Raw genomic sequence first — 27,500 nt, 5'->3', positions numbered from 1 at the left:
GGAGGGGTGTGGCTTTGAGTGGGAAGGGTGTGGCTTTGAGTGGGAGGGGTGTGGCTTCGTGACAATGATAAAGAGCAGCTGATCACCGATTTGACGGCTCCAACGCAGTTCCACCTCCGACACCTCCAAAACATCAGCTATGCGTGTGTCGTCTATCGCCGGTTAACGCTTGATCTGATTGAATCTAGGACTTAGTCTCCCATTGACATCAATGCATGACTAAGTGAAAATTGGACTTAAGTGGAAGTTAGGATTTGCGCTTTAGGCATTTCTTCTGATTCATTAAAGATGTTCCTCTGTCTCTCTAATACACAGCTCTTTCTTGTTCTACTTTATCTCCCCCATCGTTGTCAGTCGGATGTTATTTTTTCCTAGCTGTTATTGTCATCAGCCAAAAAATCTACATCCCATTTTCTAATGTTGAAAATGGTGCGCAAATGTTATTTTTGATTGTAATCATTAAAGTGAAAAGTGATGATGTATTTCAGGATTGTATGTTGTATCATTCCAATAATGACGATTGATCAACTTTGCTCAGATTCAATCATTTTTGCAAAATACGTTTAGCCTACCCGGAATTTAAGCTCAAAGCAACAAAAAAAAAAGGGTTTCAAAGTTTGATTTATTTTAAGTCAAATAATTGTTGATAAATTAGAATGTTGATGTGAGGGGTAGGATCCAACTGGCCACGTACGTCAATTCAATGTCTATTCCACGTTGGTTCAACGTAATGTCGTTGAAATGACGTGGAAACGACAACATTGATTCAACCGATGTGTGCCCAGTGGGATGCTGCGCCCTCTAATCGTTTCTTTACTGATCTGAATCCGTCTTGTCACAGCAGAATAGTCTAGAACGTGTTGCACTTCTCAGTGTCACAACACTTCACGTTGATGAAAGCGTTGGTTTGGAACTGCTTACAGCCCGACATGTCCATGCATCTCTGGAAATGGCTAACTGAGAGAGAAAAGAAATGACAATGTTATGTTACTATGTGACAGCTGTTAACTGTTGACTTTAGTCTGTATTGTAACCCTTTTATTCTTGATTATTCTGACCAGGGCCTGTATCCACACAGCGTCACAGAGTAGGAATGGTGGTGATCTAGGATAAGTCCATATAATCGTATTTATTATGATATAAAACTGCACCTCTAACTGCGAGACGCTTTGTGAATACGGGGCACAGAACTTTGTGTTAAAGGTGAAAGAAACGCACCCCTGTTTAGGCAAGGTGCTGGCTGACGGCGTAGGACACTTGAAAAAGGAAAGGATAGAAGCACACTCTAGGATGCTCAGATGCAATAATTTAATATCCTAATAAGCCTAAATATTAAAAAGCAGATTTGACAAAAAAAGAGTAATGTCGTGCTGAATGTTACGTTACTTGGAAAAACAGCGTTGGATGTCATGTCACACAAAGTTCTGTGAAAAAGGAAAGGAAAGCCGCACACTCTAGGAGCTCAGATGCAATAATTTAATATCCTAATAACCAACGTTTGGACAGACAAGCTGTCTTCATCAGGGTATAATGACAAACACTGAGGGTCACTAGTTTATATAGTGTCAAAGGACACACGCAGGTGTCTGTAATCATGGCCGGGTGTGGCCTAATAGCATTGGCCAATTCACAGATAAAAACAACATGCAAAAATGCAACGTAGACTTTGATTCGAAGCCATTCTTGTGATTTTGCTATTCATTGTAAATGTTTGTGGGCCTATGTAGCCAAGTATCTATGATCATATGCTATCCATGTTTTTTTGTATGTTGTTTTTATCTGTGAATTGGCCAATGCTATCAGGCCACACCCGGCCATGATTACAGACACCTGCGTGTGTCGTTTGACACTATATAAACTAGTGACCCTCAGTGTTTGTCATTATACCCTGATGAAGACAGCTTGTCTGTCCAAACGTTGGTTATTAGGATATTAAATTATTGCATCTGAGCTCCTAGAGTGTGCGGCTTTCCTTTCCTTTTTCACAGAACTTTGTGTGACATGACATCCAACGCTGTTTTTCCAAGTAACGTAACATTCAGCACGACATGACTCTTTTTTGTCAAATCTGCTTTTTAATATTTAGGCTTTAGCTCAGCGGGCTAACATCTGGTGACACACGGCCAGTCACGGTACTTACATGGCGCTCTGAGGAACTTGGCGGCTGCACAGCCGTCCTTCTCTGGGGGGCAGGTTTCTACTGTCACCTCACATTCTCCTCCTGCCTGAGCTGGGACACAGCGCAGGCAGTCCAGCGCTTCACCTAGGTTACAAACACACACCATATCACTGGGTTAGGAGAACCATAGAACTTGTAGCGATGTTATAGGAACACTAGAACGTACGTCGGCCGTGGGGTCGGCCATATTGGTCAGGGACTCATTGGTTAAAGATTAGGATTGGCAATTTTCCCCGGGTTTTTCAAAAATCACAGGTGGAGGATTCCTTGAATCGGGAGGTAAAAAGCCAGGGAGGGGAAACTCTGAACGTCTGAGTTCAAATGAATGTAAGTTATTTGCGTGGAGCTTTCTATTGGTCGATTCTGATACTTTCAGAGTGGAAAAAACCAGTGTCGTTTTTCTACGAGTTTCCAAGTCTTAACATTTCCGAGTCTTCTAGTTCCGAACATGTCATGAATGCAGCATTACGAGACAGCTCCAGAGCTTCACCAGCACCACAGGACAGGAGGGGTTAAAAGACTGTGTTTACTCAGTAGTTAATCAGTGACAGACAGACGGGACCCACCACTAGCCTACACCAGGGCTAGTGTTACAGCCAATATCACTATCTTCATCTTGCTGGTGATGTGTCAACCTGAGAGGAGAGAACAGGTAGTGATCTGTAAACATTGCGATTAACTTGAATTAACTATTTAATCTGAGGTAAACCCATGAGGTATAAACTTATATAAAGGTTGTTGTGGAGCATGTGGGAAAGTGAAACTCATTTAATTTCTTCAAATTACAGTCAGTTTTGATTCCTAAGAATATGCATTTGAATAAACTGCAACATTTACATTTGGATCTTCAACAGACAAGCTTTCATGATGAATTCTCATACTGACAAACAGAACGAAGCAACAGAGTGCTGTAAAATGCTGAGTAAGTAGCCAGCCGTTTAAGAAACTTTAATAGCTATATGAAAAAACGGCACAATACTGATCAGAAATACATTAGACAAAATGCAGACTGGCTTTATTTTCATGCTAATGTAGACTGTGAAGTGAAATCAATACAAGATCAATTTGAATTATTGATTTTAAAAAGGGAATTAGAAATAAACAAGATATGACTCTACGGAGTGAACACTGATATCATGAAAACATATTATAGGTGTGAATGTTTTAACATAAAGGTAAATGTAGGTTCAGGTATGACTTACCTCTCCAACGCTGTGCTGATAAATGTGTTGCTAAACATCAAGCCTCCACCTTTTATAGCCTACCTTTGGTCTCTTCACTCAGGATGCAACCTATGACTACAGGGGTGTGTTTTAGGGAAATGTGTAGAATCATGTACATGTCTGCTATCAGTTCATGCCAACTCCTCTATGACTTAAGACTTTAGAATTATGTATATTATGACTCCACCCACTCTACCAATGTATGTTATGACTCCACCCACTCTACCAATGTATATTATGACTCCACCCACTCTACCAATGTATATTATGACTCCACCCACTCTACCAATGTATGTTATGACTCCACCCACTCTACCAATGTATATTATGACTCCACCCACTCTACCAATGTATATTATGACTCCACCCACTCTACCATTGTATATTATGACTCCACCCACTCTACCATTGTATGTTATGACTCCACCCACTCTACCAATGTATATTATGACTCCACCCACTCTACCAATGTATGTTATGACTCCACCCACTCTACCAATGTATGTTATGACTCCACCCACTCTACCATTGTATGTTATGACTCCACCCACTCTACCATTGTATATTATGACTCCACCCACTCCACCCACTCTACCAATGTATATTATGACTCCACCCACTCTACCATTGTATATTATGACTCCACCCACTCTACCATTGTATATTATGACTCCACCCACTCTACCATTGTCTATTATGACTCCACCCACTCTACCATTGTATATTATGACTCCACCCACTCTACCAATGTATGTTATGACTCCACCCACTCTACCAATGTATGTTATGACTCCGCCCACTCTACCAATGTATGTTATGACTCCACCCACTCTACCATTGTATATTATGACTCCACCCACTCTACCATTGTATATTATGACTCCACCCACTCTACCAATGTATATTATGACTCCACCCACTCTACCAATGGATTTTATGACTCCACCCACTCTACCATTGTATATTATGACTCCACCCACTCTACCAATGTATATTATGACTCCACCCACTCTACCAATGGATTTTATGACTCCACCCACTCTACCATTGTATATTATGACTCCACCCACTCCACCCACTCTACCATTGTATGTTATGACTCCACCCACTCTACCAATGTATGCTATGACTCCACCTACTCTACCAATGTATGCTATGACTCCACCCACTCTACCAATCTATATTATGACTCCACCCACTCTACCATTGTATATTATGACTCCACCCACTCTACCATTGTATGTTATGACTCCACCCACTCTACCATTGTATATTATGACTCCACCCACTCTACCAATGTATATTATGACTCCACCCACTCTACCAATGTATGTTATGACTCCGCCCACTCTACCAATGTATGTTATGACTCCACCCACTCTACCATTGTATGTTATGACTCCACCCACCTAGTTTACCAATGGAGACACAATGTAGGAAGGGTAGCTTCACCTTTCCCAACACCTTTACATTCCTCTCAGTTAAATTCCATGGGATTGTGACATCAGTTGCCTAGCCTTTGTTAGCCAGCTCAGCTGTCTCCTAGCCTTTTTTAGCCGGCTCAGCTGTCTCCTAGCCTTTTGTTAGCCAGCTCAGCTGTCTCCTAGCCTTTGTTAGCCAGTTCAGCTGTCTCCTAGCCTTTGTTAGCCAGCTCAGCTGTCTCCTAGCCTTTGTTAGCCAGCTCAGCTGTCTCCTAGCCTTTGTTAGCCAGCTCAGCTGTCTCCTAGCCTTTGTTAGCCAGCTCAGCTGTCTCCTAGCCTTTGTTAGCCAGCTCAGCTGTCTCCTAGCCTTTGTTAGCCAGCTCAGCTGTCTCCTAGCCTTTGTTAGCCAGCTCAGCTGTCTCCTAGCCTTTGTTAGCCAGCTCAGCTGTCTCCTAGCCTTTGTTAGCCGGCTCAGCTGTCTCCTAGCCTTTGTTAGCCAGCTCAGCTGTCTCCTAGCCTTTTTTAGCTAGCTCAGCTGTCCAGGCTCTGTCGTAGCCGGCCGCGACCGGGAGACCCATGGGGTGGCGCACAATTGGCCCAGCGTTGTCCAGGGTAGGGGAGGGAATGGCCGGCAGGGATGTAGCTCAGTTGGTAGAGCATGGCGTTTGCAATGCCAGGGTTGTGGGTTCGTTTCCCACGGGGGGTATAAAAAATAAAATAATGTATGCACTCACTAACTGTAAGTCGCTCTGGATAAGAGCGTCTGCTAAATGACTAAAATGTAAAATGTAATTGTTGTTAGCCATCCCAGCTGTCTCCTAGCCTTTGTTAGCCAGCTCAGCTGTCTCCTAGCCTTTGTTAGCCAGCTCAGCTGTCTCCTAGCCTTTGTTAGCCAGCTCAGCTGCCTCCTAGCCTTTGTTAGCCAGCTCAGCTGCCTCCTAGCCTTTGTTAGCCAGCTCAGATGTCTCCTAGCCTTTGTTAGCCAGCTCAGCTGTCTCCTAGCCTTTGTTAGCCAGCTCAGCTGTCTCCTAGCATTTGTTAGCCAGCTCAGCTGTCTCCTAGCCTTTGTTAGCCAGCTCAGCTGTCTCCTAGCCTTTGTTAGCCAGCTCAGCTGTCTCCTAGCCTTTGTTAGCCATCCCAGCTGTCTCCTAGCCTTTGTTAGCCAGCTCAGCTGTCTCCTAGCCTTTGTTAGCCAGCTCAGCTGTCTCCTAGCCTTTGTTAGCCAGCTCAGCTGTCTCCTAGCCTTTGTTAGCCAGCTCAGCTGTCTCCTAGCCTTTGTTAGCCAGCTCAGCTGTCTCCGTACCGTATCTCTGCATCTACTGTAGACATTATGTCTCCCCATATCTGTAGGTCTAGCCTGGGTACCAGTCTGTTTGTGCTAACATTCCACCCCTAGACACTCCTTGTCATGCCATTGTTTGGCAATGACACCGAGAACAAGGAGTGGAATGATAGCACAAAACAGGTCTGGATTTCAGGCTACTGTAGGTCTACTATACATATGTTTTCACCCATCGCCCAGTTCATCCATGGCCCAGTTCACCCATGGTCCAGTTCACCCATGGCCCAGTTCACCCATGGCCCAGTTTACCCATGGCCCAGTTCACCCATGGCCCAGTTCACCCATGGCCCAGTTCACCCATGGCCCAGTTCACCCATGGCCCAGTTTACCCATGGCCCAGTTTACCCATGGCCCAGTTTACCCATGGCCCAGTTCACCCATGGCCCAGTTCACCCATGGCCCAGTTCACCCATGGCCCAGTTCACCCTCTCATATGCAGTTTTGAGGAATGTAACATTGGTCAGGTGTCCTCTATATTTAAACTGCTTATACAATATTTGCGTTACGTGTTGTGAACTGCTGTGAGGTCTGATACTTAAACCAGATGCTGCCTGAATCAGCTACAGTGGGTTGAATTGAACCCAATCTGAATCGGCTACAGTGGGTTATATTGAGCCCATTCTGAATCGGCTACAGTGGGTTGAATTGAGCCCAATCTGAATCGGCTACAGTGGGTTGAATTGAGCCCAATCTGAATCGGCTACAGTGGGTTGAATTGAGCCCAATCTGAATCGGCTACAGTGGGTTGAATTGAGACCCATCTGAATCGGCTACAGTGGGTTGAATTGAGACCCATCTGAATCGGCTACAGTGGGTTGAATTGAGACTAGGGGTGTAACGATTCGTTTTAACAACGATTCGATTTGTATCACGATTCGTGGTTGTCGATACGATTCAAGGACGATATTGGTTCATTTAGAACGATACGATCCGAAACGATTCAGTGACTTGAAATCGATTCAGTAACCTTTTAGCCAAAAATTCAACCAGTGTGACTGAAATAAATACCTGGTAACCAGTTGCATTTTAATGGCTGGCAATAGTCTTGATATTTTTAACAGTGTTTCATGCCTCCATGCAGACCATCTCACGGCTGAGCCGTTGTTGCTCCTAGACGTTTCCACTTCACAATAACAGCAATTACAGTTGATCGGGGGCAGCTCTAGCAGGGCAGAAATTTGACAAACTGACTTATTGAAAAGGTGGCATCCTATGACAGTGCCATGTTGAAAGTCAATATATACACTGCTCAAAAAAATAAAGGGCACACTTAAACAACACAATGTAACTCCAAGTCACATTGTGAAATTCTGTGAAATCAAACTGTCCATTTAGGAAGGAACACTGATTGACAATACATTTCACATGCTGTTGTGCAAATGGAATAGACAACAGGTGGAAATTATAGGCAATTAGCAAGACACCCCCAATAAAGAAGTGGTTCTGCAGGTGGTGACCACAGACCACTTCTCAGTTCCTATGCTTCCTGGCTGATGTTTTGGTCACTTTTGAATGCTGGCGGTGCTTTCACTCTAGTGGTAGCATGAGACGGAGTCTACAACCCACACAAGTGGCTCAGGTAGTGCAGCTCATCCAGGATGGCACATCAATGCGAGCTGTGGCAAGAAGGTTTGCTGTGTCTGTCAGCGTAGTGTCCAGAGCATGGAGGCGCTACCAGGAGACAGGCAAGTACATCAGGAGACGTGGAGGAGGCCGTAGGAGGGCAACAACCCAGCAGCAGGACTGCTACCTTCGCCTTTGTGCAAGGAGGTGCATTGCCAGAGCCCTGCAAAATGACCTCCAGCAGGCCACAAATGTGCATGTGTCTGCTCAAACGGTCAGAAACAGACTCCATGAGGGTGGTATGAGGGCCCGACGTCCACAGGTGGGGGTTGTGCTTACAGCCCAACACCATGCAGGACGTTTGGCATTTGCCAGAGAACACCAAGATTGGCAAATTCGCCACTGGCGCCCTGTGCTCTTCACAGATGAAAGCAGGTTCACACTGAGCACGTGACAGAGAAGTGACAGAGTCTGGAGACGCCGTGGAGAACGTTCTGCTGCCTGCAACATCGTCCAGCATGACCGGTTTGGCGGTGGGTCAGTCATGGTGTGGGGTGGCATTTCTTTGGGGGGCCGCACAGCCCTCCATGTGCTAGCCAGAGGTAGCCTGACTGCCATTAGGTACCGAGATGAGATCCTCAGACCCCTTGTGAGACCATATGCTGGTGCGGTTGGCCCTGGGTTCCTCCTAATGCAAGACAATGCTAGACCACATGTGGCTGGAGTGTGTCAGCAGTTCCTGCAAGAGGAAGGCATTGATGCTATGGACTGGCCCGCCTGTTCCCCAGACCTGAATCCAATTGAGCACATCTGGGACATCATGTCTCGCTCCATCCACCAACGCCACGTTGCACCACAGACTGTCCAGGAGTTGGCGGATGCTTTAGTCCAGGTCTGGGAGGAGATTCCTCAGGAGACCATCCGCCACCTCATCAGGAGCATGCCCAGGCGTTGTAGGGAGGTCATACAGGCACGTGGAGGCCACACACACTACTGAGCCTAATTTTGACTTGTTTTAAGGACATTACATCAAAGTTGGATCAGCCTGTAGTGTGGTTTTCCACTTTAATTTTGAGGGTGACTCCAAATCCAGACCTCCATGGGTTGATAAATTTGATTTCCATTGATAATTTTTGTGTGATTTTGTTGTCAGCACATTCAACTATGTAAAGAAAAAAGTTTTTAATAAGATTATTTCATTCATTCAGATCTAGGATGTGTTATTTTAGTGTTCCCTTAATTTTTTTGAGCAGTGTATATATATTGCCTTCGGAAAGTATTCAGACCCATTGACTTTTTACACATTTTGTTACGTTACAGCCTTATTCTAAAACAGATATTTTTTTTTTATCCTCATCAATCTACAAACAATACCCCATAATGACTAAGCGTAAACAGGTTTTTAGACATTTTTGCAAATGTATTAAATATAAAAAACAGAAATACCTTATTTACATAAGTATTCAGACCCTTTGCTATGAGACTCGAAATTGAGTTCAGGTGCATCCTGTTTCCATTGATCATCCTTAAGATGTTTCTACAACTGGATTGGAGTCCACCTGTGGTAAATTCAATTGATTGGATTTGGAAAGACACACACCTGTCTATATAAGGTCCCACAGTTGACAGTACATGTCAGAGCAAAAACCAAACCATGAGGTCGAAGGAATTGTCCGTAGAGCTCCGAGACAGGATCGTGTCGAGGCAGATCTGGGGTAGGGTACCAAAACATTTCTGCAGCATTGAAGGTCCCCAACAACAGTGGCCTCCATCATTCTTAAATGGAAGAAGTTTGGAACCACCAAGACTCTTCCTAGAGCTGGCTGCCCAGCCAAACTGAGCAATCGGGGGAGAAGGGCCTTGGTCAGGGAGGTGACCAAGAACCCGATGGTCACTCTGACAGAGCTCTAGAGTACCTCTGTGGAGATGGGAGAACCTTCCAGAAGGACAACCATCTCTGCAGCACTCCACCAATCAGGCCTTTATGGTAGAGTGGCCAGACGGAAGCCACTCCTCAGTAAAAGGCACATGACAGCCCGCTTGGAGTTTACCAAAAGGCACCTAAAGGACTCTCAGACCATGAGAAACAAGATTCTCTGGTCTGATGAAACCAAGATTGTGCTCTTTGGCCTGAATGCCAAGCGTCACGTCTGGAGGAAACCTGGCACCATCCCTACGGTGAAGCGTGGTGGTGGCGGCATCATGCTGTGGGGACGTTTTTCAGCATCAGGGACTGGGAGACTAGCCTTGTAGACTAGCATTGGAGAACCATCTAAAGAGTGAACATGTAATTCATCTCAAACATTCTTACGAGTAAAAAAACACATATTTTGTTTTGCCCGTATTAAGCACAAGTTTTAAATCAGCAAGGGATTCCTGCATAGCTATAAAATCTGACCGTAGTTTTGACACAGATCAACAGTCAGGGCAGTAGCATTCATAATAGCATCATCCTCATATAGATTAAATGTACTATTTTTTAACAGATTGACCATTTTTGTTTATATAAATAGTGAAGAGAACAGGTCCCAAAATCGACACCTGTGGTACACCTTTATGAACACCCAGGTGGCGACACGCATCTCTGCGTGCCTGGCAGATATCTCAGCTTGGATGTCGGCCCCCCACCTCAACCTCGACAAGACGGAGCTGCTCTTCCTCACGGGGAAGGCCTGCCCACTCAAAAACCTCTCCATCACGGTTGACAACTCCACAGTGTCACCCTCCCAGAGTGCAAATAACCTTGGCGTGACCCTGGACAAAAAACCCTGTCGTTCTCTGCATCATCAAAGCAGTGACCCGCTCCTGCAGGTTCATGCTCTCCAACATGTATGACCCTACCTCACACAGGAAGCGGCGCATCTCCCGTCTGGACTACTGCAACTAGCTGTTGGTTGGGCTCCCCGCTTGTGCCATCAAACCCCTGCAACTTATCCAGAACAGAGCAGACCGCCTAGTGTTCAACCTTCCCAAGTTGTCCCATCTAACCCCCCTCCTCCGCACACTCCACTGGCTTCCAGTTAAAGCTCACATCCACTACAAGACCATGGTGCTTACCTACGGAACAGCAAGAGGAACTGCCCCTCCCTACCTTCAGGCTATGGTCAAACCCTACACCCCAACCTGAGTACTCTGTTCTGCCACCTCTGGTCTCTTGGCCCTCCCAGCCCTACACCCCAACCTGAGCACTCCGTTCTGCCACCTCAGGTCTCTTGGCCCTCCCAGCCCTACACCCCAACCCGAGCACTCTGTTCTGCCACCTCTGGTCTCTTGGCCCTCCCAGCCCTACACCCCAACCGAGTACTCCGTTCTGCCACCTCAGGTCTCTTGGCCCTCCCAGCCCTACACCCCAACCCGAGTACTCCGTTCTGCCACCTCAGGTCTCTTGGCCCTCCCATCCCTACACCCCAACCAGAGCACTCCGTTCTGCCACCTCTGGTCTCTTGGCCCTCCCAGCCCTACACCCCAACCAGAGCACTCCGTTCTGCCACCTCAGGTCTCTTGGCCCTCCCAACCCTACACCCCAACCCGAGCACTCCGTTCTGCCACCTCTGGTCTCTTGGCCCTCCCAACCCTACACCCCAACCAGAGCACTCCGTTCTGCCACCTCTGGTCTCTTGGCCCTCCCATCCCTACACCCCAACCAGAGCACTCCGTTCTGCCACCTCTGGTCTCTTGGCCCTCCCAGCCCTACACCCCAACCGAGTACTCCGATCTGCCACCTCTGGTCTCTTGGCCCTCCCAACCCTACACCCCAACCCGAGCACTCCGATCTGCCACCTCTGGTCTCTTGGCCCTCCCAACCCTACACCCCAACCCGAGCACTCCGTTCTGCCACCTCAGGTCTCTTGGCCCTCCCAACCCTACACCCCAACCCGAGCACTCTGTTCTGCCACCTCTGGTCTCTTGGCCCTCCCAACCCTACACCCCAACCAGAGCACTCCGTTCTGCCACCTCTGGTCTCTTGGCCCTCCCATCCCTACACCCCAACCAGAGCACTCCGTTCTGCCACCTCTGGTCTCTTGGCCCTCCCAGCCCTACACCCCAACCAGAGCACTCCGTTCTGCCACCTCAGGTCTCTTGGCCCTCCCAACCCTACACCCCAACCCGAGCACTCCGTTCTGCCACCTCTGGTCTCTTGGCCCTCCCAACCCTACACCCCAACCAGAGCACTCCGTTCTGCCACCTCTGGTCTCTTGGCCCTCCCATCCCTACACCCCAACCAGAGCACTCCGTTCTGCCACCTCTGGTCTCTTGGCCCTCCCAGCCCTACACCCCAACCGAGTACTCCGATCTGCCACCTCTGGTCTCTTGGCCCTCCCAACCCTACACCCCAACCCGAGCACTCCGTTCTGCCACCTCTGGTCTCTTGGCCCTCCCAACCCTACACCCCAACCGAGTACTCCGTTCTGCCACCTCTGGTCTCTTGGCCCTCCCAACCCTACACCCCAACCCAGAGCACTCCGTTCTGCCACCTCTGGTCTCTTGGCCCTCCCAACCCTACACCCCAACCAGAGCACTCCGTTCTGCCACCTCTGGTCTCTTGGCCCTCCCAGCCCTACACCCCAACCAGAGCACTCCGTTCTGCCACCTCTGGTCTCTTGGCCCTCCCAACCCTACACCCCAACCCGAGCACTCCGTTCTGCCACCTCTGGTCTCTTGGCCCTCCCAACCCTACACCCCAACCCGAGCACTCCGTTCTGCCACCTCTGGTCTCTTGGCCCTCCCAACCCTACACCCCAACCCGAGCACTCCGTTCTGCCACCTCTGGTCTCTTGGCCCTCCCAACCCTACACCCCAACCAGAGCACTCCGTTCTGCCACCTCTGGTCTCTTGGCCCTCCCAACCCTACACCCCAACCAGAGCACTCCGTTCTGCCACCTCTGGTCTCTTGGCCCTCCCAGCCCCACGGGAGGGCAGCTCCCGCTCAGCCCAGTCCAAGCTCTTCTCTGTCAGTATGATGACACAGAATAAAAGCTGTATAACATAACGTAGCTCGGCAATCCCCCTCTCTCCTACCTCCCCCTCTCTCTCTCCTCCCTCCCCCTCTCTCCTCCCTCCGTCTCTCTCCTCCCTCCTCTCTCCTCCCTCTCCTCCCTTCCCTCTCTCCTCTCCTTCCTCTCCTCCCCCCCCTCTCTCCTCCCTCCCCCTCTCTCTCCTCCCTCCCTCTCTCTCCTCCCTTCCCCTCTCTCCTCCCTCCCTCTCTCCCTCCCTCCCCCTCTCTCCCTCCCTCGCCCTCTCTCCTCCTCTCTCCTCCTCCTTCTCTCTCTCTTCCTTCCTCTCCTCTCTCCTCTCTCCTCCCTCCGTCTCTCTCCTCCCTCCGTCTCTCTCCTCCCTCGCTCTCTCTTCTCTCTCTCTCTCCTCCTCCCTCTCTCCTCTCCTCTCTCCTCCTTCCCCTCTCTCCTTCCCTCTCTCTCTCCTCCCTCCCCCTCTCTCCTCCCTCCCCTCTCTCCTCCTTCTCTCTTCCTCCCTCCCTCCCCTTTCTCCTCCCTCCCCCTTTCTCCTCCCTCCCTCTCTCTCTCCCTCCTCCCTCTCTCTCCTCCTCTCTCTCTCTCCCTTCCCCTCTCTCCTCCCTCCCTCTCTCTCCTCCCTTCCCCTCTCTCTCTTCCTCTCTCTCCTCCTCCCCCTCTCTCCTCCTCCCCCTCCTCCCTCTCTCTCTCCTCCCTCCCCCTCTCTCCTCCCTCCCTCCCTCTCTCCTCCCTCCCTCCCCTCTCCCCTCCCCCTCTCTACCTCCCTCCCTCTCTCCTCCCTCCCCCCCTCCCCCGTCTCTCACCTCCAGTTCTTCATTCTGTTTCTGCAGCTCTTCCAGGATCATCTGGAGTTCCTCCTCGTCTTCACTCTCACTCTCACTGTCTGAAGAGGACTCCTCTGTCTCACTGTGACCCTGCTGACGACTACAGACACAGACAGTTACATAAATCATGTAGACACACCATAACAACGACTTTCTATATAGTCTAGACCAGGGTTTCCGAACCTCAGTCCATGGCTATATAGTCTAGACCAGGGTTTCCGAACCTCAGTCCAGGGCCCCTCCCGGTGCACGTTTTGGTTTTTGCCCTAGCACTACACAGCTGATTCAGATAACCAACTCATCATCAAGCCCTATAAAATCTGTGATTTTTTTACCCCAAAATAGTTTTTTATTTTTCCAAATTATGTTATGTTTCGCAGTTGTATTTTTTCGGGTTTCAGATTTTCTTTGGGTTTTTTTTCACTCTCAAAATTACAATTGTTCATAGATAAACAATGACATTGGATGTTCTGAGTCCATGGCAATGATTAAAGGAAAATTCCATCCCAAAACTATCTTTTGGTCCATTTTTGCTAAAGTCCCAAAATGTTTTGCATGTCAGCAATCAACTTTTCAAGAGATATAACTTTCGAAATGGGTATCAGGTTATGGGTGTGCTTGTCATCGGCAAGGACTAGGGAGTTTTTTAGGATCAAAATAAACAGAATACAGCTAAGCACAGGCAAAATCCTACAGGACAACCTGGTTCAGTCTGCTTTCCACCAGACACTGGGAGAGGAATTAACCTTTCAGCAGGATAATATCCTAAAACACAAGGCCAAATCTACAATGGAGTTGCTTACCAAGACGACATTGAATGTTCCTGAGTGGCTTAGTTACAGTTCACTTAAAATCAGCTTGAAAGTCTACGGCAAGACTTGAAAATGGCTGTCTAGCAATGATCAACAACCAACATGACAGAGCTTGAAGAATTTGGAAAAGAATAATGCAAATGTTGCACAATCCAGGTGTGGAACGTTCTAGAGACTGACCCTGAAAGACTCACAGCTGTAATCACTGCCAAAGGGGATTCTAACATGTATTGACTCAGGGGTGTGAATATTTATGTAAATTAAATATTTCTGTATTTCACTTTAAGTAGATTTGCTTAAATTTCTAAAAACATGTTTTCACTTTGTCATTATGGGGTATTGCATGTAGATGGGTGAGAAAAAAATAATATTTAATTAATGTTTGATTCAGGCTGTACCAACAAAATGTGGAATAAGTCAAGGAGTATGAATACTTTCTGAAGGCACTGTATATATTATATTACAGGATTTTATAGTCAAACAAATATAAGTCAACATAGCTGAATATAATATACTGAACAAAAATATAAATGCAACAATTTCAAAGATTTTACTGAGTTAAAGTTCATATAAGGAAATCAGTCAATTGAAATAAATAAATTAGGCCCTAATCTAAGGATTGGCAGGGGTGGAGCCATGGGTGGGCCTTGAAGGGCATAGGCCCAACCACTGGGGAGCCAGGCCCAGCCAATCAGAATTAGTTTTTCCCCACAAAAGGGCTTTATTGTAGACAGAAATACTCCTCAACAACTCCCCACCCCGCCTCAGACGATCCCGCAGGTCCTGGGCTGGCGTGTTTACACGTGGTTTGCGGTTGTGAGGCCATTTGGACGTACTGCCAAATTCTCTAAAACGACGTTGGAGGCGGCTTATGGTAGAGAAATTAACATTCTGTTCTCTGGCAACAGCTCTGGTGGACCTTCCTGCGGTCAAGTATGCCAACTGCATGCTCCCTCAACTTGAGACATCTGTGGCATTGTGTTGTGTGACAAAACTGCACATTTTAGAGTGGCCTTTTATTGTCCCCAGCACAAGGTGCACCTGTGTAATGATCATGCTGTTTAATCAGCTTCTTGATATGCATTTGAGAGAAATATGCTTTTTTTGTGCATATGGAAGATTTCTGTGATTTTTTATTTCAGCTCATGAAACATGAGACCAACACTTTACATGTTGCGTTTATATTTTTTGTTCAGTGTAGAAAGGGATATTGTTCTCAAACATTTGCAGAGCGAGACAAGTGCACACATGGAGCTGGCTATTCTGTGTTGAGTGATAATTTGAAACAGGTCCTGTACGCTTCATTTAGAGTTTATTTGTAACTTTAGTTGTGATAGGCCTACAAACCTCATGTCTTAGAAAGTGATCATTTGAGCATTATATATCGCCTCCCGGCGCAGTGGTCTAAGAGGCACTGCATCGCAGTGCCACTAGAGATCCTGGTTAGAATCCAGGCTCTGTCGTAGCCGGCCGCGACTGGGAGACGCACAATTGGCCCAGCGTCGTCCAGGGTAGGGGAGGGAATGGCCGGCAGGGATGTAGCTCAGTTGGTAGAGCATTGCGTTTGCAACGCCAGGGTTGTGGGTTCGATTCCCACGGGGGGCAGTATGAAAAATTCAAAACAAATATGTATGCACTCACTAACTATAAGTCGCTCTGGATAAGAGCGTCTGCTAAATGACTAAAATGTAAATATATATATATATATATATATATATATATATATATATATATATATATATATATATATATATATATATATACATATATACACACACAACTCTATATTGATGATTTGGAAAAGTCACAAAAGGCAAGCGCTCTGTTCCTTGAGCTTCCCGCGGATTTAGAGAAAATTGCATTGCTGCTCTGCTTGTGTGGGAAGCAAGTTATTTAATGACCGGAAGATGGAATTAAAATGACAGAATTAAAAGTGAAATGAGAAGCAAAGGCTACAACGACCTAAAGCCAACACGTTGTAATAATCTGAACGGAGTTGTTATTATTTGTAAACTGTAGGACGGGGTGAAGCGCAGTAACGTTATGAAGGCTAGCCTCAATTAGCCTAGCTGGCTAGCTAGCTTAACTAGCTTCTCTTGGTTTGATGAAGTCAAGACAGGTACTATGTAATCAGATGGGATGACTAGCAAGAAGTTAGTCTAGTTTGTCTAGTTAATCTAGCTCGAGTTAACAGTGCTTGCCGTCTCTCTCTCTCTCTGTGTGCCTCACAGTGACCACACCACACGGCCCCTCCCCTGCTCCCTACCACCCTGCTCCCTACCACCCTGCTCCCTGCCACCCTGCTCCCTACCACCCTACTCCCTACCACCCTGCTCCCTGCCACCCTGCTCCCTGCCACCCTGCTCCCTACCACCCTGCTCCCTGCCACCCTGCTCCCTGCCACCCTGCTCCCTACCACCCTGCTCCCTACCACCCTATTCCCTACCACCCTGCTCCCTACCACCCTGCTCCCTACCACCCTGCTCCCTACCACCCTACCACCCCACCCTGCTCCCTACCACCCTGCTCCCTGCCACCCTGCTCCCTACCACCCTGCTCCCTGCCACCCTGCTCCCTGCCACCTACCACCCTGCTCCCTACCACCCTGCCACCCTGTTCCCTACCACCCTGCTCCCTACCACCCTGCTCCCTACCACCCTACCACCCTGCTCCCTACCACCCTGCCACCCTGCTCCCTACCACCCTGCTCCCTACCACCCTGCTCCCTACCACCCTGCCACCCTGCTCCCTACCACCCTGCTCCCTACCACCCTACCACCCTGCTCCCTACCACCCTGTTCCCTACCACCCTACCACCCTGCTCCCTACCACCCTGCCACCCTGCTCCCTACCACCCTGCTCCCTACCACCCTGCTCCCTACCACCCTACCACCCTGCTCCCTACCACCCTGCCACCCTGCTCCCTACCACCCTGCTCCCTACCACCCTGCTCCCTACCACCCTGCCACCCTGCTCCCTACCACCCTGCTCCCTACCACCCTGCTCCCTACCACCCTACCACCCTGCTCCCTACCACCCTGCCACCCTGCTCCCTACCACCCTGCTCCCTACCACCCTGCCACCCTGTTCCCTACCACCCTGCTCCCTACCACCCTGTTCCCTACCACCCTGCTCCCTGCCACCCTGCTCCCTACCACCCTGCCACCCTGCTCCCTACCACCCTGCTCCCTACCACCATGCTCCCTACCACACTACCACCCTGCTCCCTACCACCCTGCTCCCTACCACCCTGCCACCCTGCTCCCTACCACCCTGCTCCCTACCACCATGCTCCCTACCACACTACCACCCTGCTCCCTACCACCCTACCACCCTGCTCCCTACCACCCTGCTCCCTGCCACCCTGCTCCCTACCACCCTACCACCCTGCTCCCTACCACACTACCACCCTGCTCCCTACCACCCTGTTCCCTACCACCCTGCTCCCTACCACCCTGCTCCCTGCCACCCTGCTCCCTACCACCCTGCTCCCTACCACCATGCTCCCTACCACCCTGCTCCCTACCACCCTGCTCCCTACCACCCTGCTCCCTACCACCCTGCTCCCTGCCACCCTGCTCCCTGCCACCCTGCTCCCTACCACCCTGCTCCCTACCACCCTGCCACCCTGCTCCCTACCACCCTGCTCCCTGCCACCCTGCTCCCTGCCACACTGCTCCCTACCACCCTACCACCCTGCTCCCTACCACCCTGCTCCCTACCACCCTGCTCCCTACCACCCTGCTCCCTGCCACCCTGCTCTCTGCCACCCTGCTCCCTGCCACCCTACCACCCTGCTCCCTACCACCCTGCTCCCTACCACCCTACCACCCTGCTCCCTACCACCCTGCCACCCTGCTCCCTACCACCCTGCTCCCTACCACCCTACCACCCTGCTCCCTACCACCCTGCCACCCTGCTCCCTACCACCCTGCTCCCTACCACACTGCTCCCTACCACCCTGCCACCCTGCTCCCTACCACCCTGCTCCCTACCACCCTGCCACCCTGCTCCCTACCACCCTGCCACCCTGCTCCCTACCACCCTGCTCCCTACCACCCTGCTCCCTACCACCCTGCTCCCTGCCACCCTGCTCCCTGCCACCCTGCTCCCTACCACCCTGCTCCCTGCCACCCTGCTCCCTGCCTCCCTACCACCCTGCTCCCTACCACCCTGCCACCCTGCTCCCTACCACCCTGCTCCCTACCACCCTACCACCCTGCTCCCTACCACCCTGCTCCCTGCCACCCTGCTCCCTACCACCCTGCTCCCTACCACCCTGCTCCATGCCACCCTGTTCCCTACCACCCTGTTCCCTACCACCCTGCTCCCTGCCACCCTGCTCCCTGCCACCCTGCTCCCTGCCACCCTACCACCTGCCACCCTACCACCCTGCTCCCTGCCACCCTGCTCCCTACCACCCTGCTCCCTGCCACCCTGCTCCCTACCACCCTGCTCCCTACCACCCTGCTCCCTGCCACCCTACCACCCTGCTCCCTACCACCCTGCTCCCTACCACCCTGCTCCCTACCACCCTGCTCCCTGCCACCCTGCTCTCTGCCACCCTACCACCCTGCTCCCTACCACCCTGCTCCCTACCACCCTACCACCCTGCTCCCTACCACCCTGCTCTCTGCCACCCTACCACCCTGCTCCCTACCACCCTGCTCCCTACCACCCTACCACCCTGCTCCCTACCACCCTGCCACCCTGCTCCCTGCCACCCTGCTCCCTACCACCCTGCTCCCTGCCACCCTGCTCCCTACCACCCTGCCACCCTGCTCCCTACCACCCTGCTCCCTACCTCCCTACCACCCTGCTCCCTACCACCCTGCTCCCTACCACCCTGCTCCCTGCCACCCTGCTCCTTGCCTCCCTACCACCCTGCTCCCTACCACCCTACCACCCTGCTCCCTACCACCCTGCTCCCTACCACCCTGCTTCCTGCTCCCTACCACCCTGCTCCCTACCACCCTGCTCCCTACCACCCTGCTCCCTGTTCCCTACCACCCTGCTCCCTACCACCCTGCTCCCTACCACCCTGCTCCCTGCCACCCTGCTCCCTGTTCCCTACCACCCTGCTCCCTACCACCCTGCTCCCTACGGTTAACAAAGTACCAAAACAAATGGCTTTTCTGCTGCTCCCCTCACTCGGATTGAACCGGGTGTGGACCCGACCGGATCTCTATGTTTAAACAAATAATTTGTGCATATTGTGTCAGTCTGGGAAAGTCCCGGGTCCATTTCGGAACAGAACCTCTAACTCCCATCACCCTTTATCCACATCATTCAGATTATTCAAATTCAATCATGAAGTGTTTGATGTGATTTTGGAATGCATTTGCATTGATGTCAGAGTGATTGGAGGGACAAAGGAGCCCTGAGTACCAGGCCATTCTTTAGCGACCTGATGGTCACACAGAGCAGAATAGGAGGACATTACCGTGACTCAACGCTCATGTGGTCATGACCAGTGTTGCAGTAGCTCAGTTCTGACCTCTGTATGTCAGCGATCTATATGTCAGCGTTCTGACCTCTGTATGTCAGCGATCTATATGTCAGCGTTCTGACCTCTGTATGTCAGCGATCTATATGTCAGCGTTCTGACCTCTGTATGTCAGCGATCTATATGTCAGCGTTCTGACCTCCGTATGTCAGCGATCTATATGTCAGCGTTCTGACCTCTGTATGTCAGCGATCTCGGCCCTCAGCCTCTCGATCTCCCCCCTTCTCTGTAGATATCTGCCTCCTCAACACCTCCTCCAGAGATATCAGCTCCTCCTGCTCTGTCAGGATCTCATTCTCCTGGAGAGGAAGGGAGAGAGGGAGAGGGAGAGAGAGAGAGAGATAGGGAGAGAGGGAGAGAGAGGGAGGGAGGGAGGGAGAGATGGAGGGAGGGAGAGGGGAGGGAGGGAGGGAGGGAGGGAGGGGGAGGGGAGGGAGGGGAGGAGGGAGGGAGGGAGGGAGGGAGGGAGGGAGGGAGGGAGGGAGAGATGGAGGGAGGGAGGGGGAGAGGGAGGGAGGGAGAGAGGGAGGGATCAGTACTGTTCAGCATACATCAGCAGATAACATAAACTACAGATCAGTTTGTGTGTGTGTGTGTGTGTGTGTGTGTGTGTGTAATACCTGTGCCAGTATGATATTAACCACCTCTTCTTCGTTCTCAGTCATCTCTTCTTTAGAGAGGCTGGCTATCTCCTGGGCTATCTTAGTCTCACACTCCTAGAGACACACACACACACACACACACACACACACACACACATCCCACACACACACACACACACACATCCCACACATCCTACACACACATCCCACACACACACACACACACACACACACGCTGGTTAGTTTAGAGCAGGGTTTCCCAAACTCGGTCCTGCCCCCTACATCCCACCCATCTACACACAATACCCCATAATGGCCAACATTTGGTTTAGATTTAATCCATTTTAGAATAAAGCTGTAACGTAACAAAATGTGGAAAAAGTCAAGGGGTCTGAATACTTTCCGAAGGCGCTGTAGATGAGATGGAGCCATATTTAACGATGTTGTGTGTCCTTGCCTGTTTCTTGGCCTCCCGTAGTTGGCGTTTGAGAGCCGTGAGGATGCGTTGAACCTCCCAGAGCCTCTCCTCTTTAGACAGATCTTTAACCCCAGCCTGGAGGTCCCTGTGGAGGCAGTTCAACAGGAACTCCTGGGGGGCATGTAATAACGTTAAGGTTTATAACACCTTAATAAAACATACTGTATGAACAGAGGTAAAGCTGGAAAGAAATGTGTACTTCCATATAAATAAATGTACAGTGGGGAAAAAAAGTATTTAGTCAGCCACCAATTGTGCAAGTTCTCCCACTTAAAAAGATGAGAGAGGCCTGTAATTTATCATCATAGGTACACGTCAACTATGACAGACAAAATGAGAAAGAAAAATCCAGAAAATCACATTGTAGGATTTTTTATGAATTTATTTGCAAAAGATGGTGGAAAATAAGTATTTGGTCAATAACAAAAGTTTCTCAATACTTTGTTATATACCCTTTGTTGGCAATGACACAGGTCAAACGTTTTCTGTAAGTCTTCATAAGGTTTTCACACACTGTTGCTGGTATTTTGGCCCATTCCTCCATGCAGATCTCCTCTAGAGCAGTGATGTTTTGGGACTGTCGCTGGGCAACACAGACTTTCAACTCCCTCCAAAGATTTTCTATGGGGTTGAGATCTGGAGACTGGCTAGGCCACTCCAGGACCTTGAAATGCTTCTTACAAAGCCACTCCTTCGTTGCCCGGGCGGTGTGTTTGGGATCATTGTCATGCTGAAAGACCCAGCCACATTTCATCTTCAATGCCCTTGCTGATGGAAGGAGGTTTTCACTCAAAATCTCACGATACATGGCCCCATTCATTCTTTCCTTTACACGGATCAGTCGTCCTGGTCCCTTTGCAGAAAAACAGCCCCAAAGCATGATGTTTCCACCCCCATGCTTCACAGTAGGTATGGTGTTCTTTGGATGCAACTCAGCATTCTTTGTCCTCCAAACACGACGAGTTGAGTTTTTACCAAAAAGTTATATTCTGGTTTCATCTGACCATATGACATTCTCCCAATCCTCTTCTGGATCATCCAAATGCACTCTAGCAAACTTCAGACGGGCCTGGACATGTACTGGCTTAAGCAGGGGGACATGTCTGGCACTGCAGGATTTGAGTCCCTGGCGGCGTACTGATGGTAGGCTTTGTTACTTTGTTCCCAGCTCTCTGCAGGTCATTCACTAGGTCCCCCCGTGTGGTTCTGGGATTTTTGCTCACCGTTCTTGTGATCATTTTGACCCCACGGGGTGAGATCTTGCGTGGAGCCCCAGATCGAGGGAGATTATCAGTGGTCTTGTATGTCTTCCATTTCCTAATAATTGCTCCCACAGTTGATTTCTTCAAACCAAGCTGCTTACCTATTGCAGATTCAGTCTTCCCAGCCTGGTGCACGTCTACAATTTTGTTTCTGGTGTCCTTTGACAGCTCTTTGGTCTTGGCCATAGTGGAGTTTGGAGTGTGACTGTTTGAGGTTGTGGACAGGTGTCTTTTATACTGATAACACGTTCAAACAGGTGCCATTAATATAGGTAACGAGTGGAGGACAGAGGAGCCTCTTAAAGAAGAAGTTACAGGTCTGTTAGAGCCAGAAATCTTGCTTGTTTGTAGGTGATAATTTGCAAATCAATTCATAAAAAATCCTACAATGTGATTTTCTGGATTTTGTTTTCTCAATTTGTCTGTCATAGTTGACGTGTACCTATGATGAAAATTACAGGCCTCTCTCATCTTTTTAAGTGGGAGAACTTGCACAATTGGTGGCTGACTAAATACTTTTTTTTCCCCCCATTGTATTTCCCCATTTTGAGCTATTCATTTCTTGCGAAATCTATATGTTCAGTCAGTGGAATGAGGACGCAGCAGAAACATTAAACCATAGTGTCACAAAGGTTGAATAAATACTGCATTCTGTTCATTATGGGTTAGTATAAACACACCTGTCGTCGTATCTCCTCCTTGATGCTGTCCTGCGTCTCAGGCAGGGCCGGCATGGTGGCAGCATTGGACCAGCGGAGGGGCGGGACACGGGTCTCAGGAACACCTCCCCAAACAGCTCCCGGACGTGGGTGAAGAACACGTACAGGACCCTGTTCCCAATCTGGAGGAGAGAGGACAGCGGAACAGACAGACAGGTCACATGCATATTCAATAAATTGCCCTGACACAGTGTTAGCCCTCTGAGCTAAAGTCTAGTAGTTGGTAGTGCTGATAATGAAGTCTGCTAGTCCAGGTTCAGTGGAACTAGAGAACCCAAAATAGTTCTCCTGTGGAAGTATATTAGCCCTACGGAACTGGGCCAGGGTTTCACTGAGGACTGTTCTCTCTCCCTCACTCTACACACCTCTCCTTCTCTCCTCCCTGTACAGAGCTGTCTCCTCCTCTCCTCTCCTCCCTGTACAGAGCTGTCTCCTCCTCTCCTCTCCTCCCTGTACAGAGCTGTCTCCTCCTCTCCTCTCCTCCCTGTACAGAGCTGTCTCCTCCTCTCCTCTCCTCCCTATACAGAGCTGTCTCCTCCTCTCCTCTCCTCCCTGTACAGAGCTGTCTCCTCCTCTCCTCTCCTCCCTATACAGAGCTGTCTCCTCCTCTCCTCTCCTCCCTGTACAGAGCTGTCTCCTCCTCTCCCTCCTGTACAGAGCTGTCTCCTCCTCTCCCTCCTGTACAGAGCTGTCTCCTCCTCTCCTCTCCTCCCTATAGAGAGCTGTCTCCTCCTCTCCTCTCCTCCCTGTACAGAGCTGTCTCCTCCTCTCCTCCCTGTACAGAGCTGTCTCCTCCTCTCCTCTCCTCCCTGTACAGAGCTGTCTCCTCCTCTCCTCTCCTCCCTGTACAGAGCTGTCTCCTCCTCTCCTCTCCTCCCTGTACAGAGCTGTCTCCTCCTCTCCTCTCTATACAGAGCTGTCTCCTCCTCTCCTCTCCTCCCTGTACAGAGCTGTCTCCTCCTCTCCTCTCCTCCCTATACAGAGCTGTCTCCTCTCCTCCTCTCCTCCCTGTACAGAGCTGTCTCCTCCTCTCCTCCCTATACAGAGCTGTCTCCTCCTCTCCTCTCCTCCCTGTACAGAGCTGTCTCCTTCTCTCCTCCCTGTACAGAGCTGTCTCCTCTCCTCCTCTCCTCCCTGTACAGAGCTGTCTCCTTCTCTCCTCTCCTCCCTGTACAGAGCTGTCTCCTCCTCTCCTCTCCTCCCTGTACAGAGCTGTCTCCTTCTCTCCTCCCTGTACAGAGCTGTCTCCTCCTCCTCTCCTCCCTGTACAGAGCTGTCTCCTTCTCTCCTCTCCTCCCTGTACAGAGCTGTCTCCTCCTCTTCTCTCCTCCCTGTACAGAGCTGTCTCCTCCTCTCCTCTCCTCCCTGTACAGAGCTGTCTCCTCCTCTCCTCTCCTCCCTGTACAGAGCTGTCTCCTCCTCCTCTCCTCCCTGTACAGAGCTGTCTCCTTCTCTCCTCTCCTCCCTGTACAGAGCTGTCTCCTCCTCTCCTCTCCTCCCTGTACAGAGCTGTCTCCTCCTCTCCTCTCCTCCCTGTACAGAGCTGTCTCCTCCTCTCCTCTCCTCCCTGTACAGAGCTGTCTCCTCCTCTCCTCTCCTCCCTGTACAGAGCTGTCTCCTCCTCTCCTCCCTGTACAGAGCTGTCTCCTCCTCTCCTCCCTGTACAGAGCTGTCTCCTCCTCTCCTCTCCTCCCTATACAGAGCTGTCTCCTCCTCTCCTCTCCTCCCTGTACAGAGCTGTCTCCTCCTCTCCTCCCTGTACAGAGCTGTCTCCTCCTCTCCTCCCTGTACAGAGCTGTCTCCTTCTCTCCTCCCTGTACAGAGCTGTCTCCTCCTCTCCTCCTCTCCTCTCCTCCCTGTACAGAGCTGTGTTGTGATTCCTGTATGTAATAAAAAACGCTCCACAAATAAAATTATTATTATTACCTGTACAGTGGGGTTGAGTACGATGGATATATTCTAGATATTCATCTTGGTGTCGGTCTCTCTTGTGATAACATGGTCCAAGTGAGTGACCAGCCAGGACAGGAGCAGACGGCTGCCAGGGGGCACCTCCACTAAGAGACGCTGGAACTCTGTCACCTGACAAATAAAACACCGTTTTAGAACTCTGTCACCTGACAAATAAAACACCGTTTTAGAACTCTGTCACCTGACAAATAAAACACCGTTTTAGAACTCTGTCACCTGACAAATAAAACACCGTTTTAGAACTCTGTCACCTGACAAATAAAACACAGTTTTAGAACTCTGTCACCTGACAAATAAAACACCGTTTTAGAACTCTGTCACCTTTACATCCATCTTGATCGTTCAAAACATTCAAAAACAACTTTATCCGATATTTCTTCAAATTGCCAGATGTTGCCGATGAACTCGCTGTTATTTGAAAAGTGCTTGATTTGGTTTGGAGTTTGCACTTATTGAGGCTACTCGATTGGTTCTGTTTTACCAGGAAAACTAAATCACGTGCAGCTCAAGGTTTCTAAAGTATTTGACATTTTGGAATTTGACCCATGTCTAGGGCTTGGAATTGCCAGGGTCCTCACGATATGATATTATCACGATACTTAGCTGCCGATACGATATGTATTGCGATTCTCATGATTCTATATGTATTGGGATTCCATACTGTGATTTTATTGCGATTCGATGTTCTAAACATCTTGCTCACTATAGGTCTGCTGCAGAGGGACTAGAGAGAGCCATGACAAAACTAGCTTAGATCAGTCATGGCAATAAAAGTGCTGAAAACAAATTGGTTCCTTATTTAAAAAGAAGATGGAGATCAAGCTATGAAGGAAAAATTAGTTTTAGTGCAGGTACAGCCAACTAGCGCAAAAAACAATAATTCGATACAAATATATCGTCAAAAATGATATCCCGATATGTAACCGTATTGATTTAGTCCCCCATCACTATCCAGTTCAGTTCATACTGTCCTCTCACCTTCTCAGCCTCGGCTGATCGACTGCAGGCGTCCTCAAAGCCTTGAGCCAGGTCTCGTCCCAGCAGGTTCTCAGGCAGCTCTCGGAGGAACTGTTTCAACAGGCTGGCTACGGTGTGAGGGTCATACTGCTCCAAGCACGGACACTCCTCACGGTCATACGCTGCCTTTAGCTCATCCACCTTAGATTTCATACCTGGGAGAGAGGGAGGGAGGAGAGAGAGGGAAGGAGGAGAGAGAGGGAAGAGAGAGAGAGAGGGTGGGAGGAGAGAGAGGGAGGGAGGGAGGAGAGAGAGGGAAGAGAGAGAGGGAGGGTGGGTGGGAGGAGAGAGAGGGAGGGAGGGAGGAGAGAGAGGGAAGAGAGAGAGAGAGGGTGGGAGGAGAGAGAGGGAGGGAGGGAGGAGAGAGAGGGAAGAGAGAGAGAGAGGGTGGGAGGAGAGAGAGGGAGGGAGGGAGGAGAGAGAGGGAAGAGAGAGAGAGAGAGGGTGGGAGGAGAGAGAGGGAAGAGAGAGAGAGAGGGTGGGAGGAGAGAGAGGGAGGGAGGGAGGAGAGAGGGAAGAGAGAGAGGGAAGAGAGAGAGAGGGTGGGAGGAGGGAGAGGGAGGGAGGGAGGAGAGAGGGGGGAAGAGAGAGAGGGAAGAGAGAGAGGGTGGGAGGAGAGAGAGGGAAGAGAGAGAGGGAGAGAGGGAGGGAGAGAGAGAGAGAGAGAGAGAGAGGGGTGGGGAGAGAGGGAAGAGAGAGAGAGGGTGGGAGGAGAGAGAGGGAGGGAGAGAGAGGGTGGGAGGAGAGAGAGGGAGGGAGGGAGGAGAGAGAGGGAGAGAGAGGGAGAGAGAGGGAGGAGAGAGAGAGAGAGAGAGAGAGAGAGAGAGAGAGAGAGAGAGAGAGAGAGAGAGAGAGAGAGAGAGAGAGAGGGAGGGAGGGAGGGGAGAGAGAGGGAGGGAGGGGAGAGAGAGAGGGAGGGAGGAGAGAGAGGGAGGAGAGAGAGGGAAGAGAGAGAGGGACGGTGGGTGGGTGTTTGGGAGGAGAGAGAGGGAGGAGAGAGGGAGGGAGGAAGGAGAGAGAGGGAGGGAGGTGGGTGGGAGGAGAGAGGGGGAGAGGGAGAGAGAGAGAGAGAGAGGGAGGGAGGGAGGGAGGGAGGGAGGGAGGGAGGGAGGGAGGGAGGAGAGGGGAAGGAGAGAGGGGTAGGAGAGAGAGGGAGGGAGAGAAGAGGGAGGGAGGGAGGGAGGGAGGGAGGGAGGGAGGGAGGGAGGGAGGGAGGGAGGGAGGGAGGGAGGGAGGGAGGGTGGGTGGGTGGGAGGAGAGAGAGGGAGGAGAGAGGGAGGGTGGAAGGAGAGAGAGGGAAGAGAGAGAGGGAGGGAGGGAGGGAGGGAGGGAGGGAGGGAGGGAGGGAGGGAGGGAGGGAGGGAGGGAGGGAGGGAGGAGGTGGACATGAGTTAGAACATACTAGACAGTGGTGCTAGGATCAACATGTTATGTATTAACTATTACACATCATCCTATACACTGACTATACAAAACATTAGGAACACCTTTCAATGACAGACTGACCAGGTGAAAGCTTTGATCCCTTATTGATGTCACTTGTTAAATCCACTTCAATCAGTGTAGATGAAGGGGAGGAGACAGGTTAAAGAAGGATTTTAAAGCCTTGAG

The 27,500-nt window shown here is 50.2% G+C and overlaps 2 protein-coding genes across 2 annotated transcripts; both read right to left on the bottom strand.

Moving 5' to 3' along the window:
• Positions 1–438: 438 nt before the first annotated feature.
• On the bottom strand, positions 439–22,941 carry LOC123481168 (ralA-binding protein 1-A-like). The gene is made up of 7 exons (XM_045220123.1): positions 22,863–22,941; positions 20,900–21,031; positions 20,461–20,556; positions 20,017–20,139; positions 13,502–13,622; positions 2,141–2,263; positions 439–957 (listed from the first exon to the last, which is right to left on the bottom strand). Exons 1-4 carry the CDS (start codon positions 22,914–22,916, stop codon positions 20,026–20,028), a joined length of 396 nt encoding a protein of 131 aa, XP_045076058.1. The 5' UTR covers positions 22,917–22,941; the 3' UTR covers positions 439–957; positions 2,141–2,263; positions 13,502–13,622; positions 20,017–20,025.
• On the bottom strand, positions 22,941–26,113 carry LOC121563119 (ralA-binding protein 1-like). The gene is made up of 3 exons (XM_045220124.1): positions 25,851–26,113; positions 24,828–24,983; positions 22,941–23,023 (listed from the first exon to the last, which is right to left on the bottom strand). Exons 1-2 carry the CDS (start codon positions 26,040–26,042, stop codon positions 24,861–24,863), a joined length of 315 nt encoding a protein of 104 aa, XP_045076059.1. The 5' UTR covers positions 26,043–26,113; the 3' UTR covers positions 22,941–23,023; positions 24,828–24,860.
• Positions 26,114–27,500: the final 1,387 nt, after the last annotated feature.

This window comes from Coregonus clupeaformis, unplaced genomic scaffold (assembly GCF_020615455.1).
Source record: "Coregonus clupeaformis isolate EN_2021a unplaced genomic scaffold, ASM2061545v1 scaf3181, whole genome shotgun sequence".
Lineage (NCBI taxonomy): Eukaryota > Metazoa > Chordata > Actinopteri > Salmoniformes > Salmonidae > Coregonus > Coregonus clupeaformis.
This window is presented reverse-complemented; position numbering and strand designations above follow the sequence as displayed.

Coding starts and splice junctions, on each gene's coding strand:
- LOC121563119 (XM_045220124.1), bottom strand. CDS start 26,042: ATGAAATCTAAGGTGGATGAGCTAAAGGCAGCGTATGACCGTGAGGAG. Junction 24,984..25,850: donor GATCAGCCGAGGCTGAGAAG/GTGAGAGGACAG, acceptor TTTATTTGTCAG/GTGACAGAGTTCCAGCGTCT.
- LOC123481168 (XM_045220123.1), bottom strand. CDS start 22,916: ATGCCGGCCCTGCCTGAGACGCAGGACAGCATCAAGGAGGAGATACGA. Junction 21,032..22,862: donor AGGAGGAGATACGACGACAG/GTGTGTTTATAC, acceptor CATGCCCCCCAG/GAGTTCCTGTTGAACTGCCT. Junction 20,140..20,460: donor TTAATATCATACTGGCACAG/GTATTACACACA, acceptor CTTCCTCTCCAG/GAGAATGAGATCCTGACAGA.